A 16,498-nucleotide genomic window follows, 5' to 3' on the forward strand; every position below is an offset into this window, starting at 1 on the left:
GAGCTTTAAGCCAACTTTTTCACTCTCTTCTTGCACTTTCACCAAGAGGCTTTTTAGTTCCTTTTCACTTTCTGCCATAAGGATAGTGTCATCTGCATATCTGAGGTTATTGATATTTCTCCCAGAAGTCTTGATGCCAGCTTGTGATTCTTCCAGACCAGCGTTTCTCATGATGTACTCTGCATATAAGTTAAATAAACAGGGTGACAATATATAGCCTTGACATACTCCTTTTCCTATTTGGAACCAGTCTGTTGTTCCATGTCCAGTTCTAACTGTTGCTTCCTGGCCTGCATATAGGTTTCTCAAGAGGCAGATCAGGTGGTCTGGTATTCCCATCTCTTTCAGAATTTTCCACAGTTTATTGTGATCCACACAGTCAAAGGCTTTGACATAGTCAATAAAGCAGAAATACATGTTTTTCTGGAACTCTCTTGCTTTTTCAATGATCCAGCAGATGTTGGCAATTTGATCTCTGCTTCCTCTGCCTTTTCTAAAACCAGCTTGAACGTCTGGAAGTTCATGGTTCACATACTGCTGAAGCCTGGCTTGGAGAATTTTGAGCATTACTTTACTGGCGTGTGAGATGAATGTAATTGTGGGGTAGTTTGAGCATTCTTTAGCATAATATTTCATTGTGTGTGTCACACACACACACACAGTAAAATATTATTCTGCCAAAAAAGAGGGAAATTCTGCCATTTACAGTAACATTGATGGGCCTAGACATATTACGCTTAGTGAAGTAAGTCAGACAAATATAAATCTGTACATGATATCACTTATATGTGAAATCCCCCAAAAAATGAATGTATATCAAATACAGAAAGGGATACACACATACATTATAGAAAACATTTTTGTGGTTACTAAAAATGAGAGGGAAGGAGGGAGGGACAAATTAGGGGTATGGGATTAACAGATACAACCTACTGTTAATAAAATGGACAAGTAGCAAGGATCAGAGCCATTATCTTGTAATAACTTAGAATATCATCTAAAAAAATACTGAATCACCATGGTGTACACCTGAAACTAATATAATAAGTCTATACTTCAATATAAAGAAATTAAATTTATCATAGAAAAAAAATTGCCCTCATAAGAGAAAAAGTACCTATTATCAGTTAATGAACTCTAATGAAAGGCTTATATCCCATAAGGCAAATGTAAAAAAAAAAAAGTATCAGAAAATTTATATTACTTTATTTATAAAAATTAGCTTTAGATGCACACATTTCAACATGGCTTTAATACCACCCTCACAATTTGGAGGGTGTTAAGAGTAATTATGAGTCCCATGGACAGAGGAGCCTGGTAGGCTGCAGTCCCTGGGGTCGCTAAGAGTCAGACATGACTGAGCGACTTCCCTTTCACTTTTCACTTTCATGCATTGGAGAAGGAAATGGCAACCCACTCCAGTGGTCTTGCCTGGAGAATCCCAGGGACGGGGGAGCCTGGTGGGCTGCCATCTATGGGGTTGCACAGAGTCAGACACGACTGACGTGACTTAGCAGCAGCAAGAGTAATTAATTTGCTTCTGTTACCTTTCATAGCATCCATGCCTCCTACAGCATAAAGTGCTCCCATCGTTGATTTTCTAGGCCTTGTCCTAGGACTTTGCATCATGGGTCTTCTCTCAGGTAAGAGATGATACTTCATAGCTTCCATCAGGAGTTTCTGACATTCAAGATCACCAGTAAACATGGAGCTGTTTTCAAGATCAGCCAGTAACTGAGAAGTAATGATACATGGTATATGAAGTAAAGAGCAGATCATTAGAAGTAACATCTTCACTTATATAATTTTGGAGGAAACTCAAGCTAATTCTAATGCATGTGTTATTATTTAATATTTTAAGTTACTTAAATAACATATTTTATGACTAAAACCCTCATGGTAGCAACTAATTTATTAATGAAAATTTTTTGACATACCATTCCTCATTTGAATATGTATTTTGCATACAATCTCCAGGAGTAAAAGTGAAAAAGCACTCATAAAATGTGTTACTGAAAGTGAAGTAAATGGCTGTGTCTGCACAAAGCAAGCATCTCCTGTCCTACTGCATGTAGCTAGAGAAACAATCAAATTTTTGGTTGATTTAAGGGAGGTAGAGCAAACATGACCAATTAAAGTAATATCACCATGGGGGCTGCATCTTTATCATCAAATCAAAGCACAAAGCAGGTGTTTTTTATCTATATATGTACATGTATACACAGGTAAAGTACATGTATTAGTAATTAGGTGATTCATCATCAGTAGTATATGATATCCATCTTTTCTAACCAATGTTGCCTGACAGGTAATATGATCCCAATTGAATGAAATAAAATCTAGGTAAAGTATTCTTCCTGAGACTAGTTGAGGAGAAGTTACTAGCCTTTTTAGAATTTTTCCAAGGGTCATTTAGATTGGTTCTTAGAAGTTTGGAGCCCACATTATCATAGGGCATTGTCAGGAACAGCAAGCAGGTTGTTGGAAAGGAGGAACTAATCTTACCCCATAAAACTTCCCTGAAGTTTCCTGTGATGCACTGGTTAACCTCAGCTGTGTTCTCACCCCACTTGTTATCTCTGATGGATCACTGTTTTGACTTGGCTGGTGAGATTCCAGGTACCTCTTTATGAAGTATAAAATTAAGGGCTTCTGAACCTGTATACCAGTGCACCTCAAATTTTTAAGAGTCATCTGAAAAACTTGCTAAAATACAGATTCCTTGGCTTCAGCTGCATAAATTGCTTCAGTAGGTTTGTGGTGGGGGCCTGAGAAGCTGAGTTTCAAACAAGCTTCCAGTCTTAAAAGTAAATATATACTGGGAGTTCCAAAGATGGTAGAGAATAAAGACTCTGAACTCATCTCTTCTCCCGGGCACATGAAAATTACAACTATTTCCAGGATAACTATTGATTTAAAAAAAGACCAGAACCTACCAGTAAAGATCATTTACAACTAAAGATGTAAAGAAGGAACCACAAGTTGGATAGGAGAGATAAAATCTTGGTAGTCAAGACCCAGAATCCTATGGTGGGTGACTCACAAACAAGAAAATAATTACAACCCCTCAAAAGAGTGAGGGCTCTAAGCCCACATTGGGCTCCCTAGTCCAGGTGTCCTGTACCAGGAAGACTCCAGACTATTTAGCTTTGAAGGTCAGCAAGGTTTACATTCAGGAAACTCAGAGGGCTGTGGAAAATAGTGACTCTATACTTAAAGGGAACACACAAAGTTTCACATGGTTTGGGATCCAGGGAAAAAACAGGAACTTGAAAGGAGCTACTAGCTGATTTTAGAGTCACCAGGAAAGGCAATAGACAGCTCACCTTAGAATCAGACATGGGCAGCAACCGTTGTGAGAGTTCATTCTACCATGTGGACACTGGTGCTAGCAAGGGCCATTTTGGAAACTTCCCTTTAGCTTAATAGCAGCCAGACCTGCCCCTATCAAATAGACTACAGGCACTAATCCTGGGATGCCTCAGGTGAAACAACTAACTGAGAAGAGACATAAGCCTACTCACCAGAAGATGTGGTGTATACACACACACACTGGAGTACTATTCAGCCATTAAAAAAATTCCCATTTGCAATAACATGGATGGTCCTGGAGTGTGTTATGCTCAGTTTATACATATATATATATATATATATATAATCTGCCATACACTTGAAACTAACATAGCATTGTTATGTATTTCAATAAAAGTTGATTACTGACTATAATGATGCTCTAGTGCATCTGAAACTCTTTAATATGGTTTCAATCATAGCAGTTAATTGCTCATATTAGTTAGTAGGTTTTATCCAGAAACTAACTCCTTCCTAGAGTCTCCTCTGGGATGCTACTGTAATAATTACTATCACCTTTCCTAGAGGGTGGTAGGAAAAGAAAAAGAGTTAGCTTTAGTCATTTCTCCTGTTTGTTACAAGTGCTGTTTGGTGAGAGAAAACTGAAACTAATGAGTACACTGAAGTTTGGAGACTATTTGTAGGTCTTTCATTAAAACTTCTTTCCCCTGTCTCCTATCATTATTAATATTGCTAACTGAAGGCTGTATTTGTCCTTCTGTGAAACAAATCCTGTACTAGAAATTCTCCATATAAAACAGATAAGGAATAGATTAATGTCCAGTTGTCATTTAGAACTATAATTTCCATTACCTGGGTAAGTTTCCATACCTGTGGTGGAAGTAACGGCAATCTGATGTAAGAAAGCAGCATTGCTAGGTCTTGTTGCCTAGCCTGCACATCATGCCCCACCCACAGCATTAGAGCATGGAAAATGGTTTCTTCATCAGGCACATTAATGTCATCACTGCACAAAAGTTTTGAAATCTCATTAGCTGGAAGGAGGAGGAATTCTTGGTTCTGTATTACCTCGATGAAGTGTTCCTAGAAAAGAGAGATCTACTGAAATTTTGTACTTTAACTTCTTAACAAAATAAGCTTATCAAAGCATTTTACTTTGTTAAACTTCAGAAAAATCAGAGAGACAGATATACGCATTTATAAAAAAATAGATACTATTGCCGGCCATGAGAGGGGGGTCGGATGTGCCTTCTGAAGCTGAGGAACCAAAGAAGGCCTGGGGGAGGCTGTGCATTTGATGGGGCAACATACTGAATTATTTCATGATGAGAAAAAGAGGTCAATTAAAAACTCCTTCCTCTTGTGAAAAAAACACGATTAATCAAGGAAAAGGTATATTTTACAATGAATAAAGATCTACAAGTTAAGGTTTATCTGAAAGTGACTCTTATGAAGTTGTTTGTTGAGGGATAGTGGGGCTATCTTTCAATTTTTATATATTTTACCTTAATTCTCTCTTCTGTCATTTGTGCTGTATTTTTGTCAAGTATCAAATCTCAGGCAGTTATGTTTCAACTTTTTAAATAAAAACACTACTATGTTTTTCCTATTTATAATATTATACATATTTACTTGACAACACAATTAGCATTTTGAATATTTTTCATCGTGAAGATCTTAAGTTTAAATGCAGTAAAATATATTTTTGAAATTGATATGAAGGAATATTCTTATCTCATTATTTTGCATGTAGCTGTTTAGTTGGTAACTTATATTGCCTAGTACATTGATATTTTGGAAGCAGCTTAAGACAGTCTCTTTATAACTGGGGGATCTGGATAAACCAGATCACTCTTTCATCTCCATTCTGAGTTTAGTCATTGTGGGAGATGAGACTTCTGCCAATGAACCACTTATCCCCTTGAGTTTATTCATTGTGAAACTTAGTTAACCTAATAACAAAATTCTCCATACATCAATCATCAAGCTTGATAGTCCCAACAGGAGGCTCTAAGACCTTAAATTCCAAGTTGACTTGCCTTTTTCGACAAAGATCCTCCTTGTGACTAAGGCAAGCACCAGGGGGAGAACTGGTGATTTTACTATAGCAGATGTTCCTTGTTGAAAACCTTCTCACCTATAGCACAGTGGTGACTTTAGTACTAAAACTAATAATTCATTACACTTGTACAGCACTTCATACTTTACAAATTTCTTTTAGAAACATTAAGTCATCACCAATGCAATCTTGTGGAAAGTGTAATTACTGTGATGAGATAACAGGCTGTGAATTGGTTTGATCTCCTGCACAGTAAATGGCTAAGTGTGGACTCATATCTATGCCTTCAGGTCTACTTCATTTTATTTGATACTGCAACTGACTTTCATAAATGACATAATTTTTATGAAAGGGTTAAGAAAAAGATAAAACACTCCAAAACTTATGGCTACCTATTACTGGTAGTGTATGTAAACTTTGAAGTTGTATAACTATTATGCATGATCCCATATCTCGTTCTCCTTTCTATCTACTGTCTGATGAAAGAAAATAAAAATAGAGAGAGAGAGAAAAAAAAAAGAGGAAGATTAGCCTAGTATATAAAACCTCAATGGCTAATTAAATGATATACATATGGCACTGAAATATCCAGTACTATAAAACAGATATTTAGTCAAGCTTAAAGATTAATTTTAAATTGTTTTATTTTACTCCTAATTTCAAGGTAAATGCTTTCTTCTAATCACATTCCAAAGTGTCTTTTGTGTGTGTATGTGTGTGCCCTTGATTTGGTATTCATCTTTTAAAATCCACAATTACATTGTGTTAAATCATATTAAATTAATATAGCCTATTTCCTGAATGTTTCATCAATGCAGACTACTATTTATATGACTGTGATGGTCAATTTTATGTGTCGACTTGACTCAGCACTGGAGTCTTCTGGCCAAACATTATTCTAGGTGTGTCTGTGAGGATATTTCTGGATGAGGCCCACTCACATTACAGAAGACGATCTGTTTATTCAGTCTATGGTTCAAATGACTAAATTCTTAGAAGTTAATATTATTCTTAGACATTAAAGTTATTTGCATTTTATATTATCAATACAGTATTATAAAATCATTATTATAGCATGATCTTGGCATATTTTACCAAATTTATAATAGACACTAAAATAACTAAAGAGGGATTAAAGGAGACAACATTATTGCATTTTTATGTACATCCTGCTTTAGCATTCAGTTTCAGTCACATAATAGGCAAAGGAAGACAAGTTCATTTTGAGCAACAAAAATAATTCAAGCTGTTTATCAGAATGTGTTTTGTCAGCAAGAGTAAGACACCAGACAGGAAACTGTTAATACATAGTTCAAGAATTTAAGTAATTTAACAGGAAGTTTTCATGTTTGGCTTTTGTAGTAGGATTAACCTTTGAACTGCTGTTCTATAGTTTATGTGGCATCTCTATTTAGGACATATGAATATAAATAGCATAATTAAATAACATGTTAAAATGTCAATCCTTTATAATATGATTCTCGATATAAAGGTATCATTTCAGGAACATGTTTAAAACTTCAAATATTGAAAAATGACCAAGGGTGGGAACACCAGTGGGGAAGTTTTACAAGAACTTTTTTAGAGAATCTAAATATTGCAAGTTTGAAAATTTTAAGGTCTATATAAAACTCTAGAAATACTTTTTAATTATATATATCTGAATTATAGAATTGTAATATTAATTTTATTGTTGCTTTTAGTTGTGATTCTTTATTGTTCACTTTTATGTACTTGTCTTTTATTTTTGAATCTTAAATAAATGTAGCTATTTCTTAGCTTGAAATTTTATCTTTTAATTTGATTTAGCATGAATGGTAAGGATTTATTTAATATCCTCTGTCTACTTGTCTCCCTACAGATAATCTATATTTCATGTCACTGTCACTTGACTGAATAAAGGTAGTCTTATCCAATGCAACTTTTAAAGAATTAACATTAAACATGTTGATTTAGTTTATTATAATTACTAGTAGAATTGAGAGGGACTTTAAGTTAATTAAGGAATTGAACTGTGAATTGTTTTAAACCAAAATACATGTTTTAATTGGAAAATAAAAAGTTCATTCAATAGGATGGTCTGACTTACTAATTTAGACAGTTTTTAAGCTCCTCCAGTTAACACTGAGCCATTAAAATTTCCTTTTTACATATTGAATGATATATAAATTTCATTAGAAATAATAATTTGTACAACTTTATGAAGTTCTAATAATATAAAAACATCACAGAAATTATTAATCTTATTACTGTGGATTCTACTTGAAATATATACTTGTCCAGTTTAATTATTGCTAATATTTTCACTTCTCAAAGTTCTGAGGTTTAATTAAATCTTTTTAGCTTAAAAAATGTGAAATTTGTTTGTATACAGATCAACCAGACTGATATTTTTACCTAATATTTATTATATGCAAGTAATTTGAAAATTATGTAAATCTATATTGCTTTTTAATGTTATCCCAACCTTATAATCTTTACCTTGGAATGGTTCTAAACATACATATCAGTAAACATTTCATTAGGTTAGATATTGTGTTAATATATTATAAATACAACATGAATCAATTGATGTTACCATTGTGTATCTATATGCCACATTTAGGAGCTTTGTACAGCCTTGGGCATCTCCAAATGATAGAATCCCTAAGCAGTTTGAAGGGTGGAGCTGCTTTATAAGAAAATTGGAGCAGACTTCAATGACTTGAGTCAGCTGCAGGAGACAAGCTGCAGCCAGCAAACTTTCAATAGTATCTTCTTTCAATTGCAGGATACCTAGATTGTTTGAAAAGTTAAAGAATGATTATATATTCCATAAAGAAAGACACAAATATGCTAGAGAGCTAAAAATTTCAATTTATCTCATTAATAAGGTTATTTTTTTTCTAGCGTACAGTGACTATTTAGGGAATGCCTTTTGAGGTGAATATATGCAAGTGAGTCTGTACAAACACTAACAAGGTGGCTGAAAGGAGCAAGATTATAAAAAACAACAGGAGCAAATGAACTGTGAGTATCATCATTGCAAAGAACAGCAATTTCTGGTTTATATACCATCTTAGACCTGTATATAAATCTAATATCAAATATTGTCTACACTAGGACTCAAGAAACTTTATGATACATTAAATAAAGATCATGGGGCTTCCCTGGTGCTCAGACAGTAAAGCATCTGCCTGCAATGTGGGAGACCTGGGTTCAATCTCTGGGTCGGGAAGATACCCTGGAGAAGGACATGGCAACCCACTCTAGTACACTTGCCTGGAGAATCCCATGGATGGAGGAGCCTGGCGGACTACAGTCCATGGTGTGGCAAAGAGTCGGACACGACTGAGATACTAAACTTTCACTTTCACATAAGGATCATATGATGGACTTATACAGGTATCTGTCATTTGTGTGGGAAAATGTCTTGGTATATAAGAACATTAAGCTTATATGTCAATTTTTTTTGCATCTGCATTTATTAGCCTATTAGGGTGACTTTGCTCAAATATTATGCCTGGAATTAATCACTAGCACTTCTTTAAAAGAAAGAAAATGCTGCCAAGTGTCCTCAGATAAAGAACTGCTTATATGATTATTTTCTTAGGTACAAAAACAGATTCTGCTAAAATACCCATAAAGATTTTTAAAAATCTAGATCAGAGCAATTTAAGCTGTTTAATTTTTATTGATGTATCATTATTTTTAAGCAAGAATTACTGATGAATCATTGTAAATGTTATACTATTTTGATAGGTTATATTTCTATATTTTTGTTTTAGCCATGCTTAGAGAAGTTGTAAATAATATTTCATATGGGTTATATAAACTATGAATTATTATTTTATAATTTTGCTTTATAAAATACCATAATATGGATGCTATCTATTTGCATAACTATAAAATATAATATTACAGTATTTGGTTCAACCTTTAAAATATGTTGTAAAAGGATCCAGTCCATTAGCAGACTTTCTTGTATTGTTTCCTATCTGGATTTTGAAAGGAGAGCCCTGCCTCTATCTCATGAAACTCAGAAGTACAAACTATTCTCTGAATCAGATATAAAGTTTCACCTGTCATAGACATTGAAACTTGGCCTGGTTATGAAGAATGATATTCATTTCTCAATGAGTGAAACCATAAAACCCATAGAAGAAAACAGCATAAAAGCTCCTTGGTCTTGACTATAATTTCCTGGGTAAGAGACCATAAGCACAGGGGAAAAAGCTAAAACAAACAAGTGACACTACATCAAACTAGAGAACTTCTCCACAACAAAGGATACAAAAATAAATTGAGAAGAAACATGCAGAATGAGAGAAAATATCTGCAACTCAATAGCACAAAAGCAAATAATACAATTAAAAATGGGCAAAGAATCTGGATAGACATTTTTTTTCCCCAAAGAAGACATACAAATAACAAACAGATACATTAAAAGATGCTTAACATCACTAAGCATCAGGGAAATGCAAATTAAAACCACAATGAGATATCACCTCACACCTGTTAGGATGGCTATTATCAAAATGAGAGGAGACAGTTAATGTTGGTGAGGCTTTGGAGAAAAGAGAACCCTCGTACATTGTTGGTGAAAATATAAACTGGGTCAACCATTATGGTAAACAGTAAGGAGGCTCTTTAAAAAAAAATAAAGATTAGAACTACCATCAGTTCAGTTCAGTTCAGTTGCTTAGTCATGTCCAACTCTTTGTGACCACATGGACTGCAGCACACCAGGCCTCCCTGTCCATCACCAACTCCCAGAGCTTACTCAAACTCATGTCCATTGAGTTGGTGATGCCATCCAACCATCTCATCCTCTGTCATCTCCTTCTTGTCTCGCCTTCAAGCTTTCCCAGCATTAGGGTCTTTTCAAATGAGTCAGTTCTTCGCATCAGGTGGCCAAATAACTACCATGGGGTCCAGTAATTCCACTCCAAAGGAAAGAAAAACTGGGTCTTAAAGGGGTAGCTGCTCTCCCATGTTTTGTTGTTTTTCTTTAGTCACTAAATCGTGTCTGACTCTTTGCAGCCCCATAAACTGCTATGTTTATTCAGCATTATTCACAAAATATGGAAATGACTTAAATGTCCATTGACAGATTAGTGAATTAATACAAAGTGATACACACACTCAAGAATAATATTCAACCATGAGAAAGATGGAAATTCTGCCATTTGTGACAACATGGATAAAACTGGAGAACATTATGCTAACTGAAATAAGATAAAGAAAGAAAAATACTATATGGTATCACTTGTATATGAAATAGAGGTATGAAGGGAAGATGGGGAAATGTAGATTAATGGGTACAAACTTTCAGTTATAACAAGTTCTAGGATATGAAGTACAGCATGGTGATTATAGTTAATAGTATGGTATTGGGTACTATGGGCTTCCCAGGTGTTGCTAGTGGTAAAGAATCCTTCAGACAATGCAGGAGACATAGAATATGGAGGTTTGATCCCTGGATCACAAAGATCCCCTGGAAGGGGGCACACAACCCACTACAGTATTCTTGCCTGGAGAATCCCAGGGACAAGAGGAGCCTGCAAGGCTACAGTCCCTAAGGTTGCAAAGAGTTGGACACAACTGAAGCAACTTAGCATTGGGTACAGCATACTTGAAAGTTGGTAAAAGTGTATATTAAGTGGTCTCACCAACAAAACAACAGAAAAAGGGTTAACTATATGAGATGTGTGAATTACCTTGATCTTGATAATCATTCCATTATATGGGTAGGTGTGTATATGTGTTAGGTCCATACCATTTCTGTCCTTTATTGAGCCCATCATTCTTGAAGAGATCTCTAGTCTATTTCAAGAAAGATGGGTTCAATAAAGGACAGAAATGGTATGGACCTAACAGAAGCAGAAGATATTAAGAAGAGGTGGAAAGAATACACAGAAGAACTGTACAAAAAAGATCTTCATGACCAAGATAATCACGATGGTTTGATCACTCACCTAGAGGCGGATATCCTGGAATGTGAAGTCAAGTCGGCCTTAGGAAGCATCTCTACAAACAAAGCTAGTGGAGGTTATGGAATTCCAGTTGAGCTATTTCAAATCCTGAAAGATGATGCTGTGAAAGTGCTGCACTCAATATGACAGCAAATTTGGAAAACTCAACAGTGGCCACAGGACTGGAAAAGGTCCGTTTTCATTCCAATCCCAAAGAAAGGCAATGTCAAGGAATGCTCAAACTACCGCACAATTGCACTCATCTCACATGCTAGTAAAGTAATGCTCAAAATTCTCCAAGCCAGGCTTCAGCAATACATGAACCGTGAACTTCCAGATGTTCAAGCTGGTTTTAGAAAAGGCAGAAGAACAAGAGATCAAATTGCCAACATCTGCTGGATCATCAAAAAAGCAAGAAAGTTCCAGAAAAGCCTCTATATCTGCTATATTGACTATGCCAAAGCCTTTGATTGAGTTGATCACAATAAACTGTGGAAGATTCTGAAAGAGATGGGAATACCAGACCACCTGACCTGCCTCTTGAGAAACCTATATGGAGGTCAGGAAGCAACAGTTAGAACTGGACATGGAACAACAGACTGGTTCCAAATAGGAAAAGAAGTATGTCAAGGCTATATATTGTCACCCTGTTTATTTAACTTCTATGCAGAGTACATCATGAGAAATGCTGGACTGGAAGACACACAAGCTGGAATCAAGATTGCCGGGAGAAATATCAATAACCTCAGATATGCAGATGACACCACCTTTATGGCAGAAAGTGAAGAGGAACTAAAAAGCCTCTTGATGAAAGTGAAAGAGAAGAGTGAAAAAATTGGCTTAAAGCTCAACATTCAGAAAACGAAGACCATGGCATCTCGTCCCATCACTTCATGGCAAATAGATGGGGAAACAGTGGAAACAGCCACTGACTTTGCTTTTTGGGCTCCAAAATCACTGCAGATGGTGATTGCAGCCATGAAATTAAAAGACCCTTACTCCTTGGAAGGAAAGTTATGACCAACATAGACAGCATATTAAAAAGCAGAGACATTACATTGTCAACAAAGGTCTGTCTAAAAAGGCTATGGTTTTTCCAGTGCTCATGTATGGATGTGAGAGTTCGACTGTAAAGAAAGCTTAGTGCTGAAGAATTGATGCTTTTGTACTGTGGTGTTGGAGAAGATGCTTGAGAGTCCCTTGGACTGCAAGGAGATCCAACCAGGAGATCAGTCCTGGATGTTCATTGGAAGGACTGATGTTGAAACTGAAACTCCAATATTTTGGCCACCAGATCTGACTCATTTGAAAAGACCCTTATGCTGGGAAATATTGAGGGCAGGAGGAGAAGGGAATCACAGAGGATGAGATGGTTGGATGGGATCACCAACTCAATGGACCTGGGTTTGTGTGGACACCGGGGGTTGGTGATGGACAGGGACGCCTGGTGTGCTGCACTTCATGGGGTCACAGAGTCGGACACGACTGAGTGACTGAACTGAACTGAACTGAATTGATGTATATGTGTGTGCATGTATTTGTTGCTCTGTCATATTCGACTCTGAAACCCCATGGACTATAGCATGCCAGGCTCCTCTGTCTATGGGATTCTCCAGAAAAGAATACTGGAGTGGGTAGCCATTCCCTTCTCCAGGGATCTTCCTAACCCAGGGATTGAACCTGGGACTCCCACTTTGCAGGTGGATTCTTTTCTGTCTGAGCCACCAGGGAAGCCCTATGTATATATAATCATCAAGTTGTATACTTTAAATATATATGATTATATTTGTCAATCATTCCTCAATAAATTTGGAATGAATGAATGAATAAATGTTTCTTGGCCCCCAAACTGTTCCTGTTACCTTTGTTTTATGGTTTGAGTAAATATGACATTATTATTTCAAGAAATGAAACTAAATCTATAGAGGTAGAATATTCCATTTCCACTCTTAGTTTTACAAATGAGAATGTATCCACAACATGAGACACAGAGAGAGACAGACAGACATGCTCTTTGTGTTAATATAGCTATATTTTCTCATGGCCCCAAATTTTATAGCATATTATTTACCTCTTCCTCTTTTATACTATTGAATTTAAATGCTGACTCTGTCACTTACTATCTTAGGAAATTTACTTAACTGGTCTATCCTTCAGTTTTCTCACTAACTAATAATAGACTCACAGGCTAATAATAATGTGAGTTATAAGATACAGAGATATTGTGAGGATTGAATGAGTTAATACATACCAAGCACTTACCTGTGTAAGCATACTGCACCAAGGAATTAAGTGCATTAGGATCAATTCCTTCCATCTTGACCTCTTTTTGTTTGGCTTCAAGCACATCATTAGTAAACATCGCAGCAAAATAATCAGACACTGCACTAAGAACCAACCTAGAAATAGGAATGTTTCATAGGAACTTAAAACAGTCCATAATCTCACTGAAAAGCATGAAATACAGTCAGTAAATGTGTAATACTGATAAGAATGCTTTCTGTGTATATATTTCATATTTCAGCAAATTATAGTGAAATTAAAAAAGTAAATTAAGTTTATTTTCTGTAGATAATTTGTGCTGCTTTTCTTCATTAATTTCTCTATGTTTAGCTCTTCTAAATATCACAGGGTGACATGGATCATATGGGCTAATGCATTTTTAATATAATGACATAAAAATCTATTTTCCTCAAAGCTCCAATTTGTAATCAATGGACTGATACTTTCTCATTCATACTTGCTATACTCAGTATACTTACCGATGTGCTGGAATCCGGAGATGTCCAGCAATGAGTAACACATCACACAGTTGTTTCTCTTTCAAGTAGTTCTCCATTTTTTGAAGAGTTTGTTGTGCATGGTTTACAGCATGGAACTGCTCCTCAAATCTGCTAACACTCATGTCTTCAGCATGCTGTGTAGCCAGTCTGAAAGGGGCATAAGTGTGAGAATATGGTTTGTTTCTCCTAGTGAGTGTGCAAATATCCAGTGGAAATTTAGGTACATCACTCCTAAAAGAAATAAATTGAATTAAAGTAAACAATATTTGCCCACCAATTCTAAATATTTTACTATTATTGCTCCATAACTTCCATTATGGAGAAGGCAATGGCACCCCACTCCAGTACTCTTGCCTGGAAAATCCCATGGATGGAGGAGCCTGGTGGGCTGCAGTCCATGGGGTCGCTGAGGGTCAGACACGACTGAGCAACTTCACTTTAACTTTTCGCTTTCATGCATTGGAGAAGGAAATGGCAACCCACTCCAGTGTTCTTGCCTGGAGAATCACAGGGACGGGGGAACCTGGTGGGCTGCTATCTATGGGGTCGCACAGAGTTGGACACGACTGAAGTGACTTAGCAGCAACCTCCATTAAAGTGAAGTGTCATGGTTAGTATTTATATCTGGAATGTAACCATGGATGTAGTTATGTGTAGTACAGCTGCAGACGTCATGCTAATTTTATATGCACAAACATAAATTTCAAAATACAAACCACATTTAAAAAATTTTATTGACATCACAGTTAAATCATTAGGCATGATATGGTAGAATTGTAGGCATAATTTGAAATATTTTTTCAAATTTGTTATGTTCTGGAGCTGCTCCATGAAGTATTCATTGCACATCAGAGATATTTCCTGGAGAATCTCAAGCCTGAGAGTTCCATGATATTGTTTACAATTGTTTCCCATCAAGAAAATAAACATATTTCCATCTTTTATATTGTTTCTGTTTTACTGAGATATAATTGACATATTACATTGAATAAATTTTAGATGTGCCATGTGATGATGATATTCATATATATTGTGAAATGATTACCATGATAAGGTTGCTTGCATGCTCAGTCACTCAGTTATATCTGACTTTTTGTGACTCTCTGGACTGTGGCCTGCTAGGCTCCTCTGTCCATGGGATTTTTCAAGACAAGTATACTGGAGTGGGTAGCCATTTCCTCCTCCAGCTGACCTTCATGACCCAGGGATGGAACCATGTGCTGTGTCTCCTGCATTGGAAGGTGGATTCTTTACCACTGAGCCACATGTAAAAGGGACCACTTTTACAGATACAGAATATTCAAGATTTTTTTTTCTTTCAGCACTTTATTTAGAGTAAGCCCTTTATATCCATGGATTGAACCCATCCACAGATTTTTGTATCTGTGGTGGGTCCTGGAATCAATTCTCCATGGATACTGAGGGACAAATGTATATCATACCACTGCCTTCTGTCTTGCAAGGTTTCTTCTCAGAAAATTATTGATAATTTTATTGATAATTCCTTGTATGTACTGAGTCGCTTCTTTCTTGCTGCTTTCTAGACAACTCTGTCCTTTACAGTTTCATTATAGTTTGTCTGGGTGTCTTTGGTTTATCCTAAAAAAAGTTCATTTAGATACTTGTATTTCAAATCTATATCTCTCCTCAAATTTTGGGAATTCACTACCATTATTTCTTCTTTTTTAAGTATATAAGTAGGAGCACAATAAATATTTACTAATTGACTGGTTACAACTTTGTATTTTCACAAATCACAATCATAGAAGAGATGAATTTATGCTAATGGTTTTGACGAATGTCAAGAATTTAGAAAATATTTGACACTGAAATTTTTAAATATGCAGAAAAATTGAAGGGAAAGAATGAAAATATAATGTCCCACAAGACCCACAAACTTTTAACTGTTACCACAAGTACTTTATCTGTTTTACTGAATCATTTGAAAGTAAGTTATGACAATATGACACTTCATCCCTGAATATATAAGCATTTATCTCCTAGTGAAAGAGTAAATTCTTAGGTAGGTTGATAAGAAGTCCAGGGTCCCTGAGGAGGAGAAAGGGGCACAGTGCTCTCAAGGAGGGGAAAAGGACAATTTTTCCACATTGCTTTGTCTTAGTCACATAAGACATTATTTTCTCTCAGCTCAGAGCTAATGATTACACAACACAACAACTCATCTTAAACTATATCACAACAATGTATCCTGCTCAAGGACATGTTTCTCCTTCTTAAGAACATTCTGACTAATCCTGTTATCTTAAAATTATATTGTGGGAGTGGGTCTGGTAAGACCTTTCTGTTGTTAGTTCTAATCTTGATAATTTAAGATGTATGTTGTGGGAGTGGGTCTGATATAAGTATATAAGGTTTTGATAAGACTAGTG

General features: G+C 35.9%; 1 protein-coding gene across 1 annotated transcript in view; it reads right to left on the reverse strand.

The window, feature by feature from the left end:
- KLHL4 (kelch like family member 4) overlaps positions 1 to 16,498 on the reverse strand; it is a 105,438-nt gene that overhangs the window by 49,552 nt on the left and 39,388 nt on the right. Inside the window, exons 2-6 of the mRNA XM_024988618.2 lie at positions 14,088 to 14,255; positions 13,588 to 13,724; positions 7,950 to 8,146; positions 4,183 to 4,395; positions 1,548 to 1,734 (exon numbers count right to left, since the gene is read on the reverse strand). Coding sequence (XP_024844386.1) covers positions 1,548 to 1,734; positions 4,183 to 4,395; positions 7,950 to 8,146; positions 13,588 to 13,724; positions 14,088 to 14,255 — 902 coding nt within the window. The remainder of the gene's footprint in view (positions 1 to 1,547; positions 1,735 to 4,182; positions 4,396 to 7,949; positions 8,147 to 13,587; positions 13,725 to 14,087; positions 14,256 to 16,498) is intronic.

The sequence above is a fragment of the Bos taurus genome, chromosome X (genome assembly GCF_002263795.3).
Source record: "Bos taurus isolate L1 Dominette 01449 registration number 42190680 breed Hereford chromosome X, ARS-UCD2.0, whole genome shotgun sequence".
Classification (NCBI taxonomy): Eukaryota; Metazoa; Chordata; class Mammalia; order Artiodactyla; family Bovidae; genus Bos; species Bos taurus.